This window comes from Cibotium barometz, chromosome 39, assembly GCF_041138505.1.
Source record: "Cibotium barometz isolate CiBa-2024 chromosome 39, ASM4113850v1, whole genome shotgun sequence".
In the NCBI taxonomy this organism is placed as follows: domain Eukaryota; kingdom Viridiplantae; phylum Streptophyta; class Polypodiopsida; order Cyatheales; family Cibotiaceae; genus Cibotium; species Cibotium barometz.
This window is the reverse complement of record NC_141084.1, coordinates 8,122,794-8,140,668: the sequence shown is the minus strand read 5'-3', so window position 1 is coordinate 8,140,668 and position 17,875 is coordinate 8,122,794. Positions and strand designations below refer to the sequence as shown.

Here is a 17,875-nt window from a genome sequence, read left to right as displayed (position 1 = left end):
TTGAAGGTCCGCAGGCTTTCATTCAGTATGAGCAGCTACAAAACATAGTAAACGAGGGTAGTACGGGCTGCAAAATAGCCAAGTGAACATGGTGGGAGAGAAGGAGAAGCAGTTGGAAATAGCTTGAGAGAGAGAGAGAGAGAGAGAGAGAGAGAGAGAGAGAGAAGGCGACGTGAGGGAGATGGCCTAGTTTTTTTTCACGTAAAACAAAGGGCGTTTCAAACGCATAATTGCCTAAAGAGGAGTGGGAAAAGAATATGCATATAATTTAATAAAAGAAACATTTCAAGTTATTTTCTCCACCAATAATTGCTTGTTTTGTTTAGTACTGTCTAGGACACCACTATTTGTGCACCTTAGCATGCATATACCTAGTATGCATGATTTTACTTCTGAGCTTGTTTTTAAGAAATTGCAACTAGAGACACACCCATCACTTTATAAGGGTAAATATGCATTCTAAGGTACACGTTATAATGGCACCAAGGACATTAGTAGAAACTGTCTTTGGTCCTAATAAAGAGAAAATAAATTTTGAATTGCAGCTTTGCACACTAGTGATATCATCTTAGGGATGCCTTGTCATCATCAATTTAATCCTCAAATTGAATATGACACACACATGTTGTGGATCACACACATCATAATGAAACTGTAAGTTTTCATAGTGATGTTATGCATGAATTCAATCGTTTTTTATCACACACTCAAGAAAAACATGCATTAAGGAAACATGAGAAAGCTTACATAATTTATGTGAACAAAATTGAAGCAAGTGAGCATAAATTGTCACATAAATAACTTTTTCTAGATCAATTCAAAGATTCTTTTGTAGATGATCTACCACCATGACTACCTACATCTCACCCAGAAGATCATACAATTGAGATTCTCCCTAGTAGTCAACCACCTCATAAGGTCCCTTATAAAAGCCAAAATCAAATTCAATTCCAAATAGAAGAACTCTTAGATCGTGGCCTTACAACCTAGTAGTTTCCCTTTTGGTACCCTAGTACTTTTAGTCCATAAAGAGAACAAAACCTATCGCTATATGCATTGGCTATAGAGCATTGAATAGGATAACTATTAAAAATAGGTATCCTATTCCTAGTCCTGATGATTTATTAAATAATCTTTTGGTGGGAAAATATATTTTTTTGCGAGCTTTTGTGTACGATTTTTTTAAAACTTACGAGCTTTTTTTGAACTCTAAATCATTGTGGGGGAAATTTTTAAAAGAAAAAAGAAACACACTTTTAAAAAGGAGGGTTCAAGGAGTCCTAAAATATCATCATTATATTTAAAACTTTTTGGGTGTAGAAATTGACACTTTTGAAATCATAAATAAGCTCAGACGGCCCAAAAATGGTAGAATGGACACACCTATGTTGTTTTGGAAAGAGGGGTGCTGCCAACCCCTGAACTATCAGCACTGGTGGTAGCACTAAGGACCATTAGTTCCCTGGACCAATGCGCTAATGGTCCAGAGGCTTGTAGCACCCCTCTTTCTTAAACATCAGTTGGAGAAAGATGGTTAGAACATATGCGTGTTTACAGTCGATTCTACTATTTTTGGGCTTTCTGAGCTCATTTCTGATGTTAAAAGTGCTAGATTATATAGCCAAAAAAACCTTTTAAATCTAATGTATGTATGAAAGCCCCTTAGAGTCCCCTTTTTCTCTTCAATAGTGTAGCCCCTAAAGTAATGTAGGTTACATGTTTAAACATATTGAGTGATAGGTAAATATATTATTGCTATAGTGTTGATCTTGATGCGAGTTTAAGAAAATCTCACAAAAATTGAAAAAAAGATCGCATGCAGAAACTTGCAAAAATTGCACTCCTTTTAGTGCATGTGCGTTTAGTAATCTTGATTGATTTAAAATCTAAATATCATCAAGTTTATATGTATACTTTTGATGTTTATAAGATTGCTTTTTGCACTCAATTAGGTCACTATAAATTTCTTGTTATGCCTTTTGGTCTTACCAATACACATGTCACATTTAGTTAAATGATGAACCACATTTTCTTGAAACACCAACATTTCATTATTGTTTTCTTTGATGACATTCTTGTTTTCAATCAAAATGAAGAATACAGACAACGTTTAGCATTTGTCTTTAAAATTCAGAAACAAAACCAATTGTTTGCTAATCTAGAGAAAAGATCTTTCTTTTAAAAGGAAATAAAATATTGTCACGTTATCTCAATTAAAGATATTCAAGTAGATCCCAAAAAGGTTGAGATTATTAAGACTTGGCCTATTCTGAAGTATATTATTGATGTTTGTTCTTTTCTAGGTCTTTGCCTTGTTTGTAATTTTTCTTTGATCACTTTACCTTTTACTATGCTTCTTCAAAAGTAGAATATTTTTTGTTGGGATGAACACACAAAAATCCTTTGATATGCTTAAGCATATTTTAACACATGCCCCAATCCTTGAATCTAGACATTTCTTCCTTGTGGTCTTACTGATGCCAATGTTGAGTTCGATTATGAAGTCACAATGATTCAGGCTGAACAATTTGGAATCTTTTGCAAAATGTCATTTATTATCAAAAGTTTTTGATATATACATAGAGCGTCTCGGCTCCAAAATTCACCGCCTCAATCACGTACGCATAAAAAGGCGATGCTGCGATAGAGACATGTTATGATATACACGATTCATCACTGATAATGGTGCTGTAATTCTTCTCCTAGGAATAAAGCGGCTAAGAAGTCTAAAAATATGGCAAGAAATTCTAAAATTTTGGGGTGAATGATTATAGAGTTGTACATAATGAACAACTCCTAGCCTTTTCAAGATCATGGCTAGCGAGATATTCTGTTTGAGTCTCTAACGTTGATTGGTATTGACGTGAATATTTCACCCTCCAGAGAACCACATATGCTGACGTCGTTCTATTGGATCAGGAAAGTATAGATCCTCAAAGTGACGAGCGAGTCTCACTCTGCTTTCTCGGGTAGTAGCGGAGATGATGATATTTTTGAAGGCAAAGTCGATCATATCCTGACTACTCTGGGAGAGTCCAGGAATGCTAGACAGATATGGGGTATCCGTCTAAAGTTCCAGTTCAATTTATGAGTTTTCAATTTATGAAGTTCATTTCAAACATAATCTTAACAAGTGACTTTGATCAATCAGTTACTATTTTACCTAATTTTTTTCTTTGAATATACACTTAACTGATTTCTAAATTAGTTACGAATTCCAATGAGGGATAAATTAATCATTTATCTGAATATTTTGATCTCGATAGATTTTATAAATTTTTTTTTTACAAATCGTGTCAATATAAGACGATAGAAATTTCTCTGATACCATGTTGAGAAACATGGATCAAGGCTAGCCTTAAGCCGAGGTGGATTAAAGCAAATGGTAAACATGATTAAAATAATATGAATAAAATTAAGAATAATTAAAGAGAGATAAACAAAATATGCAACCAAATAGACTTACTTGATATTGCTTGAGATGAGTTGATTGTGTTTACATTGCTTGAAGGTGCTCCTTTTGTATAAGGTGGCTACTAAGTTGCTTGAGAGCTCATGTGGGATAAATTAGCTTTGTTGATGTGGCAACTTGCTAAATGACCTTGTATCTTACTCACTCCCAACCTTTTCCTTGTGCTCTTTGGCACCACGTTTCTCAGCAGATGCACATGATCCTTTCTTGCCTTTGCACATGATCCTTTCTCACTCTTGCACATGATCCTTTCTCCTCCATTTCGTGCCCTTAAATCAAGATGCACCTCCCAAAATCACCACCTTTCCTAATCAATATAGCACACCTATTATAGAGGTAGATCACTTGAGTTTCAGGAGTATTGTTGTTCTCTAATTTGGTTGCATGTCAAGTAACTAGGATTACAAGAAGACAAGCTAACTACTATTGTCTCATCAAGTAAAGATTTTAAAACATCCAAAATTTAGACTCCTGATTGGCTTTTCTCCATGGTGAGGTTGATTATATTCACACTAACCTACCAGCTAATTAAGAGACTATTCAGATACCCATAAATATAACACTATGTGTATGCACTCTGACGTCCCCTCAAGGAGGCTCACAAGTGGCGATACGTCGTAAATCCTACATCCAAAAACTTCCACTAGGGGGGCATGACAAAGCACCCTTTAAGGTTGGCTATGGATAGAAAGCAAGCCCCTCTAATTACCTTGTTTCATAAAGGATAAGAAGAGGAGCTTGAGATCTATCCTCGCCCTATCAAGTTCCCTTGACACTATCTTCATAGTTGGAATGCTAGTAGTAATTGTTTTTCTAATTCTCTTCACCACCATGGAATGCAACCTAAGGAAGAAGAGACATTCTTTTTTTAAAAGGTAACAAAATAACTTCTATTTAAACAAAGACAATACGTATTTCAAAAACGAGAGAGAGAGAGAGAGAGAGAGAGAGAGAGAGAGGGCAACAGAGAGGATTGCTTCAAATGAGATGAGCCACCAGCCCTTTTAGAACAATTTTGTTGAGAGCTCCAACTTTATGTCCTTGTAGAACACAAATGAGAGGCAGTACCCTTTTCTTGAGGTAACAAACTCTTTGAACAACTTGGGCTATTGGGTTCTCAAGTGAGGTAAAGTTTTTTTTTAAAGGTAAGGAGACAACTTCTATATAAATAAAGGCAAACAAGGCTTGGTTTGAGGTAACAAACTGTTTGAACAACTTGGGCTCAAGCGAGGTAAAGTTTCCTTAAAGGTAAGGAGACAGCTGCTTCTGTATAAATTTAGGCAAACATGTATTTCAAGGGGCAAGAGCTTCAGATGAGAGGCCCTTGTTTGAAGTACTCGGTGAGGGCAAGTGCGACGAGGCCGAGCATGGCAGCTCGACCATTCCAGGTCTCAGCTTGGGCGGACATGATGGCTCCGGATGTGGATTCTTTGCTGACGCCCTTGAACATGGGCACTAGCGAAGCTGCCGAGATGACGAAACCGGCGAGCAGAAACAGCTGCAACCCATCACCATCCCTTATCTGTGAAGTCAGGTCCTGCCCCGTCGCAGCCTCCATGGCCATGGCCGCCGCAAACCCCAGCATGGCCAGCCTCCCATTTATCGTCTCTGGCGCCGGCCCGCTAAATGCAAACACATCGAAGAAGCTTGTGCCACCACCCTGCCACGCACGTTCATTATAAATCATTATAAGTTAATCATGATGCCTATTGCTCTGGATTCGAAGTTCCAAAAAGTTACGAAGCCAGCGCGATTTGAACCCAATATTGCTCGGGATTCGAAGTTTAGACGGGCCTTAGAAACCCTAGCGATTAATAACCCCCCATACCTTGTTGGGTTTCAGCGTAGGAGCAGCTTCTTTGCGAGGTTCTTGGGGCTGAATTGGCTTCTGATCTGAGTCTACCTGCAATATTTAAAATGCACAAATTTAGCAGGATCCGGTGGTACGTGTGCACGCATGGGTCGAGAAACTCAACGAACGGAATAAATTGTAGGTTGTGAGCCAATAAATCTCCACTACTATGCAATTAATTAATTAATTAGAAATAACTAGTTGTTGAGAAGGCGGACGACTTACCTCCGGCGGGAATTCGCAAGCTCTGATGATGAAACTGGGGAGTTGAGAGCGAGGAGAAATAGAGGAGGAGGAGAGGGGCCGGCCAGCTAGAAGAGGAACTGATGAATTGAGAAAGCTTGAAGTAGAGCTTGAGAGAAGGGCTCCATGGCCGGCGAGGGAAGTAGCCATAGCTAAAAGAGCTCAAGCAGAGAGAAAGGGACAAAATTAAGCGGAGCTCAAGCAGATTATAGAGAACAAAATGGGGCAAAATCAAGCCCAGAGTGCATGAAAGAAAGGAAGAGGAGGAGGAATATTTATGGGAAACCAAAGCAAGGCTCTAAATCTAGAGTGGAGATGATTCCGGGGTTGCCTACAAATTTTTGCATGCTACTCTAATTAAAGTGAGACAATGAAGTGAGGAGTGCCTATTTCTCCACGTCCACCACCCCCAGCTCGACTCTCCCACCACCACCAGCTCTCAAAGACCTTGCACACAACCCCCCGTCAAATGACCAGTGTACTTTGTAGCGTAGAGGTTACTCCACGTGCATGTAATATTAGATGCTATTAGATGAGATGCTACTTCTTTCTTCACTTCATATATTAGCTGCTACTGCTACTTTTTTCACTTAATATTAGATGCATTACTTTTTTGTTTTGTTTTTGTGGAAGCATCACAGAATAGTGTAAAGACTATGAGATCAATGTATCTTAAGGCTACAGTATGCTACATGTCTAGATACACGTATATATTTGCGTGGTTCTTGAATATAGTTTCATTTTAGATTATGTGGACATATATGGTTGATTGGTGAAATGTGTTGAAACAAATCATAGAGTGGAGTAATAGCCTGCCAGTCTGGGCAACTTAGTGCTATTTTTGTAGACTTCGAAAATTGTTGCTGCGCAGCCTATTGGCCCAGTTATTAGCCAAGCTATGGGTGCTCGACCCATAGCTTGTCCAGTAGCCACAGTAGGCCAACAAAAATATAGGGGGTTGCCCTATTTTTTTTCTTGCACTGCAGAAACTATCACTGCTACATGTTAGCCTAATACCGGCGCTTATACCGACGTCATTTAACGGGGTCTAAAAAAGCCCCGTCATCGGTATAAGCGCCGGAACCACAGCGTCGGTATAAGCGTCGGGTAACAATACCGGTGCCATCCAACAAAACCACTCAATTCCAATCACCACAACAATAGCATGTGACAATAGCTTAATCCCCAATCTCATATGCATATCAATGGCTCAATGGCATCCAATACCCTTAGCAATGCTCAAAGATATGAGAATATGTGTCATATCAATGTAAAATTGGTGCCAATAGCTCATTCATGGGTTCCATAACTCTTTTAATGCATAGAATCACATCCATTGCATTCATGTGCATGCATAATATCATTCATTTGATGAAGATTCTCTTCTCTAATGCTCATTAGTGCCATTAGTGCCCTGGACCAATGCGCTAACCGTCTAGAGGCTTGTAGCACCCCTCTTTCTTAAACATCAGTTGGAGAAAGATGTTCAGAACATATGCGTGTTCATAGTCGATTCTACTATTTTTTGGCTTTCTGAGCTCATTTTTAATGTTAAAAGTGCGAGATTATATAGCCAAAAAAACCTTTTAAATCTAATGTACGTATGAAAGTCCCTTAGAGTCCCCTTTTTCTCTTAAATAGTGTAGCCCCTAAAATAATGTAGGTTACATGTTTAAACATATTGAGTGATAGGTAAATATATTATTGCTATAGTGTTGATCTTGATGCTATAAACTTGGTGTGATGGTTTTGAGAGTTTAAGAAAATCTCACAAAAATTGAAAAAAAGATCGCATGCAGAAACTTGCAAAAATTGCACTCCTTTTAGTGCATGTGCGTTTAGTAATCTTGATTGATTTAAAATCTAAATATCATCAAGTTTATATGTATACTTTTGATGTTTATAAGATTGCTTTTTGCACTCAATTAGGTCACTATAAATTTCTTGTTATGCCTTTTGGTCTTACCAATACACATGTCACATTTAGTAAAATGATGAACCACATTTTCTTGAAACACCAACATTTCATTATTGTTTTCTTTGATGACATTCTTGTTTTCAATCAAAATGAAGAATACAGACAACATTTAGCATTTGTCTTTAAAATTCAGAAACAAAACCAATTGTTTGCTAATCTAGAGAAAAGATCTTTCTTTTAAAAGGAAATAAAATATTGTCACGTTATCTCAATTGAAGATATTCAAGTAGATACCAAAAAGGTTGAGATTATTAAGACTTGGCCTATTCTGAAGTATATTATTGATGTTTGTTCTTTTCTAGGTCTTTGCCTTGTTTGTAATTTTTCTTTGATCACTTTACCTTTTACTATGCTTCTTCAAAAGTAGAATATTTTTTGTTGGGATGAACACACAAAAATCCTTTGATATGCTTAAGCATATTTTAACACATGCCCCAATCCTTGAATCTAGACATTTCTTCCTTATGGTCTTACTGATGCCAATGTTGAGTTCGATTATGAAGTCACAATGATTCAGGCTGAACAATTTGGAATCTTTTGCAAAATGTCATTTATCATCAAAAGTTTTTGATATATACATAGAGCGTCTCGGCTCCAAAATTCACCGCCTCAATCACGTACGCATAAAAAGGCGATGCTACGATAGAGACATGTTATGATATACACGATTCATCACTGATAATGGTGCTGTAATTCTTCTCCTAGGAATAAAGCGGCTAAGAAGTCTAAAAATATGGCAAGAAATTCTGAAATTTTGGGATGAATGATTATAGAGTTGTACATAATGAACAACTCCTAGCCTTTTCAAGATCATGGCTAGCGAGATATTCTGTTTGAGTCTCTAACGTTGATTGGTATTGACGTGAATATTTCACCCTCCAGAGAACCACATATGCTGACGTCGTTCTATTGGATCAGGAAAGTATAGATCCTCAAAGTGACGAGCGAGTCTCACTCTGCTTTCTCAGGTAGTAGCGGAGATGATGATATTTTTGAAGGCAAAGTCGATCATATCCTGACTACTCTGGGAGATTCCAGGAATGCTAGACAGATATGGGGTATCCGTCTAAAGTTCCAGTTCAATTTATGAGTTTTCAATTTATGAAGTTCATTTCAAACATAATCTTAACAAGTGACTTTGATCAATCAGTTACTATTTTACCTAATTTCTTTCTTTGAATATACACTTAACTGATTTCTAAATTAGTTACGAATTCTAATGAGGGATAAATTAATCATTTATCTGAATATTTTGATCTCGATAGATTTTATAAAATTTTTTTTTACAAATCGTGTGAATATAAGACGATAGAAATTTCTCTGATACCATGTTGAGAAACATGGATCAAGGCTAGCCTTAAGCCGAGGTGGATTAAAGCAAATGGTAAACATGATTAAAATAATATGAACAAAATTAAGAATAATTAAAGAGAGATAAACAAAATATGCAACCAAATAGACTTACTTGATATTGCTTGAGATGATTTGATTGTGTTTACATTGCTTGAAGGTGCTCCTTTTGTATAAGGTGGCTACTAAGTTGCTTGAGAGCTCATGTGGGATAAATTAGCTTTGTTGATGTGGCAACTTGCTAAATGACCTTGTATCTTACTCACTCCCAACCTTTTCCTTGTGCTCTTTGGCACCACGTTTCTCAGCAGATGCACATGATCCTTTCTTGCCTTTGCACATGATCCTTTCTCACTCTTGCACATGATCCTTTCTCCTCCATTTCTTGCCCTTAAATCAAGATGCACCTCCCAAAATCACCACCTTTCCTAATCAATATAGCACACCTATTATAGAGGTAGATCACTTGAGATTCAGGAGTATTGTTGTTCTCTAATTTGGTTGCATGTCAAGTAACTAGGATTACAAGAAGACAAGCTAACTACATCAAGTAAAGATTTTCAAACATCCAAAAATTTAGACTCCTGATTGTCTTTTCCCCATGGTGAGGTCGATTATATTCACACTAACCTACCAGCTAATTAAGAGACTATTCACATACCCATAAATATAACACTATGTGTATGCACTCTGACGTCCCCTCAAGGAGGCTCACAAGTGGCGATACGTCGTAAACCCTACATCCAAAAACTTCTACTAGGGGGCATGACAAAGCACCCTTTAAGGTTGGCTATGGATAGAAAGCAAGCCCCTATAATTACCTTGTTTCATAAAGGATAAGAAGAGGAGCTTGGGATCTATCCTCGCCCTATCAAGTTCCCTTGACACTATCTTCATCGTTGGAATGCTAGTAGTAATTGTTTTTCTAAATCTCTTCACCACCATGTCATGCAACCTAAGGAAGAAGAGACATTTTTTTTGTAAAAGGTAACAAAATAACTTCTATTTAAACAAAGACAATACGTATTTCAAAAACGAGAGAGAGAGAGAGAGAGAGAGAGGGGGGGGGGGGGAAGAGAGAGGATTGCTGCAAATGAGATGAGCCACCAGTCCTTTTAAAACAATTTTGTTGAGAGCTCCAACTTTATGTCCTTGTAGAGCACAAACGAGAGGCAGTACCCTTTGTTTGAGGTAAGAAACTCTTTGAACAACTTGGGCTATTGGGTTCTCAAGTTTTTAAAGGTAAGGAGACAACTTCTATAGAAATAAAGGCAAACAAGGCTTGGTTTGAGGTAACAAACTGTTTGAACAACTTGGGCTCAAGCGAGGTAAAGTTTCCTTAAAGGTAAGGAGACAGCTGCTTCTGTATAAATTTAGGCAAACATGTATTTCAAGGGGCAAGAGCTTCAGATGAGAGGCCCTTGTTTGAAGTACTCGGTGAGGGCAAGTGCGACGAGGCCGAGCATGGCAGCTCGACCATTCCAGGTCTCAGCTTGGGCGGACATGATGGCTCCGGATGTGGATTCTTTGCTGACGCCCTTGAACATGGGCACTAGCGAAGCTGCCGAGATGACGAAACCGGCGAGCAGAAACAGCTGCAACCCATCACCATCCCTTATCTGTGAAGTCAGGTCCTGCCCCGTCGCAGCCTCCATGGCCATGGCCGCCGCAAACCCCAGCATGGCCAGCCTCCCATTTATCGTCTCTGGCGCCGGCCCGCTAAATGCAAACACATCGAAGAAGCTTGTGCCACCACCCTGCCACGCACGTTCATTATAAATCATTATAAGTTAATCATGATGCCTATTGCTCTGGATTCGAAGTTCCAAAAAGTTACGAAGCCAGCGCGATTTGAACCCAATATTGCTCGGGATTCGAAGTTTAGACGGGCCTTAGAAACCCTAGCGATTAATAACCCCCCATACCTTGTTGGGTTTCAGCGTAGGAGCAGCTTCTTTGCGAGGTTCTTGGGGCTGAATTGGCTTCTGATCTGAGTCTACCTGCAATATTTAAAATGCACAAATTTAGCAGGATCCGGTGGTACGTGTGCACGCATGGGTCGAGAAACTCAACGAACGGAATAAATTGTAGGTTGTGAGCCAATAAATCTCCACTACTATGCAATTAATTAATTAATTAGAAATAACTAGTTGTTGAGAAGGCGGACGACTTACCTCCGGCGGGAATTCGCAAGCTCTGATGATGAAACTGGGGAGTTGAGAGCGAGGAGAAATAGAGGAGGAGGAGAGGGGCCGGCCAGCTAGAAGAGGAACTGATGAATTGAGAAAGCTTGAAGTAGAGCTTGAGAGAAGGGCTCCATGGCCGGCGAGGGAAGTAGCCATAGCTAAAAGAGCTCAAGCAGAGAGAAAGGGACAAAATTAAGCGGAGCTCAAGCAGATTATAGAGAACAAAATGGGGCAAAATCAAGCCCAGAGTGCATGAAAGAAAGGAAGAGGAGGAGGAATATTTATGGGAAACCAAAGCAAGGCTCTAAATCTAGAGTGGAGATGATTCCGGGGTTGCCTACAAATTTTTGCATGCTACTCTAATTAAAGTGAGACAATGAAGTGAGGAGTGCCTATTTCTCCACGTCCACCACCCCCAGCTCGACTCTCCCACCACCACCAGCTCTCAAAGACCTTGCACACAACCCCCCGTCAAATGACCAGTGTACTTTGTAGCGTAGAGGTTACTCCACGTGCATGTAATATTAGATGCTATTAGATGAGATGCTACTTCTTTCTTCACTTCATATATTAGCTGCTACTGCTACTTTTTTTCACTTAATATTAGATGCATTACTTTTTTGTTTTGTTTTTGTGGAAGCATCACAGAATAGTGTAAAGACTATGAGATCAATGTATCTTAAGGCTACAGTATGCTACATGTCTAGATACACGTATATATTTGCGTGGTTCTTGAATATAGTTTCATTTTAGATTATGTGGACATATATGGTTGATTGGTGAAATATGAATCACGATTGTGTTGAAACAAATCATGTCTCCCGACTCCACTATAATAGAGTGGAGTTATAGCCTGCCAGTCATCGCGCTGGTGGGCAACTTAGTGTTATTTTTGTAGACCTCGAAAATTGTTGTTGCGCGCAGCTTACTGGTCCAGTTATTAGCCAAGCTATGGGTGCCCGACCCATAGCTTGTCCAGTAGAGCCACAGTAGGCCAACAAAAATATAGGGGGTTGCCCTATTTTTTTTCTTGCACTGCAGAAACTATAGTGCACACACAAGGGGAGCCCCCTGCTTTTTCGCTTATGCATGTGTAAGTGTGCAAGTAAAGTTGAAGATAACAAATTTGCACAAGATTGAGGCCAAAACATAGAGAAATTATTAAAGATAACTATTTTGCACAAAGTTGAGGCCAAAACATAGATTTTAGTACTTAATCGTTGTGGTAAAGTACATCTCGAATTGTAGAAGAAAAGAGTAATGCCTTATCAATAATCAGCAAAGCAAAAAGATAAGAACATAATAAGGTGCAATATGAGCACCGATCATTAGAGGGAGTTGAGATTGTATCAAGATCCTCATCATGGATGGACCATTGCTAGTAGTCACCATCTCCGCCTTCCTCATCGGCATCAAAAATACCTCATCCTCTCTAGAATTGATAATATCCTCATTGAGTTGCTCTTCGGTGATATCTTAGCTTGCCAAGTCTCATTGCCTGGATAGAAGTGTCGGTAAATCTAACAATAGGACAACTGACCAAGAATCATTTATTGTGTCTTTATAAAGAGAATAAACATAAACATCATCAGAAGTAATTATAAATATTATTAATTAAAGGATTCTGTTACGAGGAATAAATTCATGGAATTTTTTATTCTCACGTTTTTCATTATTTATGAATTCTCCCTAGACGGGTTTAGATTGAGACACTTTCTAAATCCGGACGATCATAGCTTAGTTTATGCATACGGGGTGATCCTCTAAATGCATGAGAATATGGGTTGCATTGTCTTGATTCTATAAGTTTTGTATAGCTATTTATATTTTGAATCAATTAATTTATTAATTGATTAGAATAGTTGATGTAACTGAAGATCCTTGGGTTGGATAATAGAGGCAAGCTAGTGGTCACGAAGATTTTAAGACACTCGATCTTGGGTGTCGACAAAATACTATTTGATTTCCTAATAGCATGCATCATTTATTCCATTTTGCGTGGCATATATAGTTATTGTCAATGGATACATTTATTGAGACATATGAAAGCTGATCCCTTATGCATATTTAATTTTACAAGAGATGTTTACATTTATATGGTTTAAGGTTTATACCTAGTTTGAGTACTTTGGCTAGTATGTACATTAAAGCAAGCTATTTTTGTTGAAGTTGATGTCTTTGTAAAAATAGACACTATTTTGAGCCCCACAAGTTATTTCAAGAAAAGGGGATATTCATGATGGGAGGCGACACACACTCGAGGAGACATCTATTTTGCATGCTCGACCGAGGAGGCGCACAGGGTTTGGAGAAGACGGGTGCACGTTAGTTTGTTCTACATGCTCGTGGGGCGATACACACTAGGGAGTCAGTGATCGTCCTTCGTGATCGTCCTTCAGGACAAAAAACGAGGTGTGCATTTGTTTATCATCACTGATACACATTGTTCTATTTCCGTTCATGCTCTCCTTGTTTCAGTAACATGAGCCCTCATGCGCTGCAAGGTTATCATTCCGGAGAGGGTGATCACAACAATGGCATCTAAAATAGGCTTGTCTCATTGGGTACCTCTGTTTGTTGAGCTTCCCATGCTAAGGTGATATTGTCACACAAAGAACGATTTTCATACAGAGCATGGGCTTAGCTTCGGGGCCAACCCAAGGCAATTGATGCATGTAGACATACCAGACAAAGATTAGCTATGAGTATTCCAGGTTCCTAAGAGAGGGAAAATTGTGAAGTACAAGGACTTAAAGCCTCACCTCTATCCACAAATGGGTGACCTTGCATTATAAGGTGTACCACCTAGAGACCATCAATCATGACCTTTCCATTGTCTTCGCTCATGGTTTTGTTTACGAAATAGCACAACAGGCCCTACTGCTATTGACAGAGGAAAGTACAGGGTTGCATGAGCTGACTTTGCAGAGTCTGTTAATGCAAATGCTAAAGCACATGGGAAGCTAGAGAAAGAAATCCAATGGGCTACTATTCATGAACCTATAGCATACATGTAAATGGTCCCATGGGTAAAACACTATAAATAGGGCCTTGGGCTTATGGATAGGACCTTTTGTCGTTTTACTTATCTTCGACATTCCATTGTACCTTTGGCTCCTACTATGGAGATTGGCTCCTACTATGGAGATTGGCTCCTACTATGGAGATGGCCATCTTTGGTCAAGGCTCATAGCTAGCTTTCAAGCCATCCTCTTGGTGAGAGGTTAACACACTGAGGCCATTATGTATCTTTCTCTATGCTACATACACAATGGTACATACACATATCGATTCTCTCTCTTTCTCATCTTTGGCTATGATGCTTGGAAATGCTAATTTCATGTGTAATGCATGCTAGAATTCATCTTTCATATGTTTGATTTCATCTTTAACTCTAGATCCATTCCATTTGGTATTAGAGCCTTGATTTTGATTTCATGTGTAATGGGTGCTAGAATTCATCTTTCATATGTTTGATTTCATCTTTAACTCTAGATCCATTTGGTATCAGAGCCTTGATTTTGATCCACTTTCAAGGTTCTTGGTGCATGAGATTGGTATTTCTTGATTTTCTTAAATTTCTTGGTCCTTCCTTGGTTAATGCTCCCTAATCATGCTCTAAATCTGTTTATATTGAAGGATTAGGAGAGATTTGGGTGCTAGAGGTCCCCTTTTGATCAATTTTGGCCAAAAATTGGGCTCTCGGACCAAATTTTGGAACACCCGCACCAAAATTTGAACTGCAAGACCAAAATTGGGAGAAAATTAACTAATCTTGAATAAATTTTCCTTAATCCTCATGTTTTTCACTAATAATCCTATTTCTTGGAGCTTCCATGGTCATTAATCTCCATACATGCCCCGTTTGAGCTCAAATCCTTAGGGTTTTTGTTGTGCAACTCATGAGGAAGAGGTAGAGTATCATTTTTGAGGGGATTTTCTGAAATTTTTTGGTCGCTCTTCTTTCCCTCACTCAAACCCTAGGACCAGAGAATTTTGTGGTCATTTACCTTCCATAACACCATTTGCTTAACATTAGAAGCTTCAATGCCATGTATTTGAGCCATCCTTAAGCAATTTTTGGTATTTTCGTCTCTTTTGCCCGTTAGGCTGCTCGCGGTAGTGCCAGCTACGTGAAGGGCCTCACGGATAAATGTTGATAGCTACCAAGTCAAAGAAGCATGGCTAGAGTCCTTCTAAGTTTGGCACAAAGGGTAGAGAAGAAGTGGAGACCATTTGCAAGAGTTCTTGGTGATTTTTGTGGCTATGGTGAACTTCCAAAAACCAGAGAATAAAGTCTTCAAAAATAGATCAATCAATGGTGGTTCTAAACACTCTTTAGTAAGCGGCTATTCAACATTTTCCATGAATCAAAGCTTCCATTGTAATCAAGGGCAAGTTTGGGGATTCCATGTATGGAAAGCCCTAAATTATAGAAATTAGGGTTTCCTACATGCTTAATTAGCTCATTGGTATTGTCTACATGCGAAAAATGGGAGTACATAGCAAACTAATTGCTCTCATTTGCAATTGAGCCACATGTGGGATGCCTTTTTGAAGAGTTTGATGATCAAGGCAAGCATTCATGCCCTTATGATGAAATTTTAGCTTACCATACTCCAATGGGATGCCATTGATCATTAGAGAAGGGAATCTTCATCAAATGAATGGTATTATGCATGCACATGAATGCAATGGATGTGATTCTATGCATTGGAAGAGTTATGGAACCCATGAATGAGCTTTTGGCACCAATTTTACATTGATATGACACATATTCTCAGATCTTTGAGCATTGCTAAGCGTATTGGATGCCATTCAGCCACTTATAGCCATCTCAATGCTATGAGGAGTCACATGGAGTGTGGGCATGCATATGAGATTGTGGATTAAGCTATTGATCTTGCTTACCCTCACATGCTATTGTTGTGGTGATTGGAATTGAGTGGTTTTGTTGGATGGAGGGAAGATTCTTGGGATTTGATTGAAAAGCACGAGTCCATGCTCTTTGGTTGTAATGAATGAGTTGTAAAAGGGCATGAGTCATGCCATGTGGTTATAAGTAATCTTCCTTGCTTTTACATTCAAGCAAAGCACACTATCACATCACAATTGTTTTCACAACTTTCCATTCCTAGCATCTAGTATGTTGTGAGGTACCTTGGACACATTAGAGAAGAGGCCCGAGGGGAGTATGGCTTAAATCCACCGTGCTGTGAGTGCCTTGGGAAAGCGGTATGGTGGAGGATTAGGTACTGAGGTAAAGACATAGTCCCAACTTGTGCCGAGAATCAGACTAGGTACGAGGGTGGGAAGAGCTTGGCTATGAGATTAGCAAGCTTTGAAGCGCTTCATCGAAGACATTGGTACATGTATTGTAGTGATCCACTTGGGTTATGCATGGATTTAATGCCTATTGGATGAGGCAAACATTGGGGAAAGGTGTTATGCAGTTTATGCAAGATGCCAATGAGTATTAATGCTGGAAATTTTATGCTTAGGAGATTGAGATTTGGCTCCTAATACAAAGGAGATCATACCAATTTTTTAAAAAAAATTCTATGCATGGTTGGAGTTATGGGCATTGGTGAGCACATCCTATGAGCTTTTGGATGCCGATGGAGTATTGGATGCTTGAACAAGTGAATTGGGGCAAGCATAAAGCCATTGGTCACTAGGAAGGACACTTAGGTAAGATTCTGCAGAATTGTCAAAACCCTACTTCACTCAAAATCCTTTAGGACTGAATTAAAGGTGATTACACAAGCTCTTAGTACTTCCTTAGAACTATCCAACAAGCCCTTAACCTTCAAAATTCGATAATCCTTTAGGGTGGAAATTAGGGTTTTACCAAGATTGATAAACCCTAATTCAATCACACAGGGAGTTTATGGTCTCATAGATCTAATCACATAGGCTCATAGAACTCATCAAGGGCTTCGATTTGAGCAAGAAATTTTTGAATCCCGATTTTTTAGCTCAAGATATAGTCAAAATAAGATTTCAGCCTATAATACCGAGAACCCTAAAACAGAGAGATATAGCCCATCTCATTTATCCATACCAAGTGCATAGCCATCTAGTACCCTTTAGCTCAGTTCCATAGAGCCAAAAATCATCAAAATCGGATACCGTTTGCTAAGTGTCAAAGAAAAATTGTAGGTTGGAACCATGGATTCGGATTGCAGTATTGAAGACGCCTATTCATGTGATGATGGGGAATATGATAGCGATGCTTCGTGTAGTGTTGAAGACTACATAAGTGATCAAGATCCATCACATGATAGCGATGCTTTGGGTAGTGTTGAAGACTACATAAGTGATCAAGATCCATCACATGAAGAAGGTGATGTATTATTGGAATTGGATCCGGATGAAACGGCTTTTCCAAGGGATTACTATGATGATGTGGGCAACTATGGTTGTAGCTTTGATGGTTATGTTTCATCCAATGGTGGATATGGTTAATGATAGATATTATGATGGCTATGTCTCATCCAATGGCGGTTATCCTTTACCAAATGAGGGATATGCTTCATCCAATGATAATCAAGATACATGCAATGGTAGGTAAAGTGATGCCTATGGTGATTTTTTTAATGAAGAGTATGTTCAACAAGAGACATGATTAAAAGTTACCTCGTAAACAATAGTCCGGTCCACTAATTAGTAGTCTAGTCTACGAATTAGTAGTTCAGTGTTCTATAAAGTAGTTCAATATACTAATTAGTAGTCTTGTTTACTATAAATACTACTTTGGTCTACTAATTAGTAGTCTTGTTTACTATAAATAC

The 17,875-nt window shown here is 38.8% G+C and overlaps 2 protein-coding genes across 2 annotated transcripts; both read right to left on the bottom strand.

The window, feature by feature from the left end:
- Positions 1–4,445: 4,445 nt before the first annotated feature.
- Positions 4,446–5,873, bottom strand: LOC147615678 (low molecular mass early light-inducible protein HV90, chloroplastic-like). The gene is made up of 3 exons (XM_086778234.1): positions 5,550–5,873; positions 5,301–5,375; positions 4,446–5,132 (listed from the first exon to the last, which is right to left on the bottom strand). The coding sequence occupies exons 1-3, from the start codon at positions 5,715–5,717 to the stop codon at positions 4,782–4,784; spliced, it is 594 nt and encodes a 197-aa protein (XP_086634360.1). The 5' UTR covers positions 5,718–5,873; the 3' UTR covers positions 4,446–4,781.
- Positions 5,874–10,134: 4,261 nt separating this feature from the next.
- On the bottom strand, positions 10,135–11,365 carry LOC147615677 (low molecular mass early light-inducible protein HV90, chloroplastic-like). Its single transcript, XM_086777964.1, has 3 exons — positions 11,070–11,365; positions 10,821–10,895; positions 10,135–10,652 (listed from the first exon to the last, which is right to left on the bottom strand). The coding sequence occupies exons 1-3, from the start codon at positions 11,235–11,237 to the stop codon at positions 10,302–10,304; spliced, it is 594 nt and encodes a 197-aa protein (XP_086634090.1). The 5' UTR covers positions 11,238–11,365; the 3' UTR covers positions 10,135–10,301.
- Positions 11,366–17,875: the final 6,510 nt, after the last annotated feature.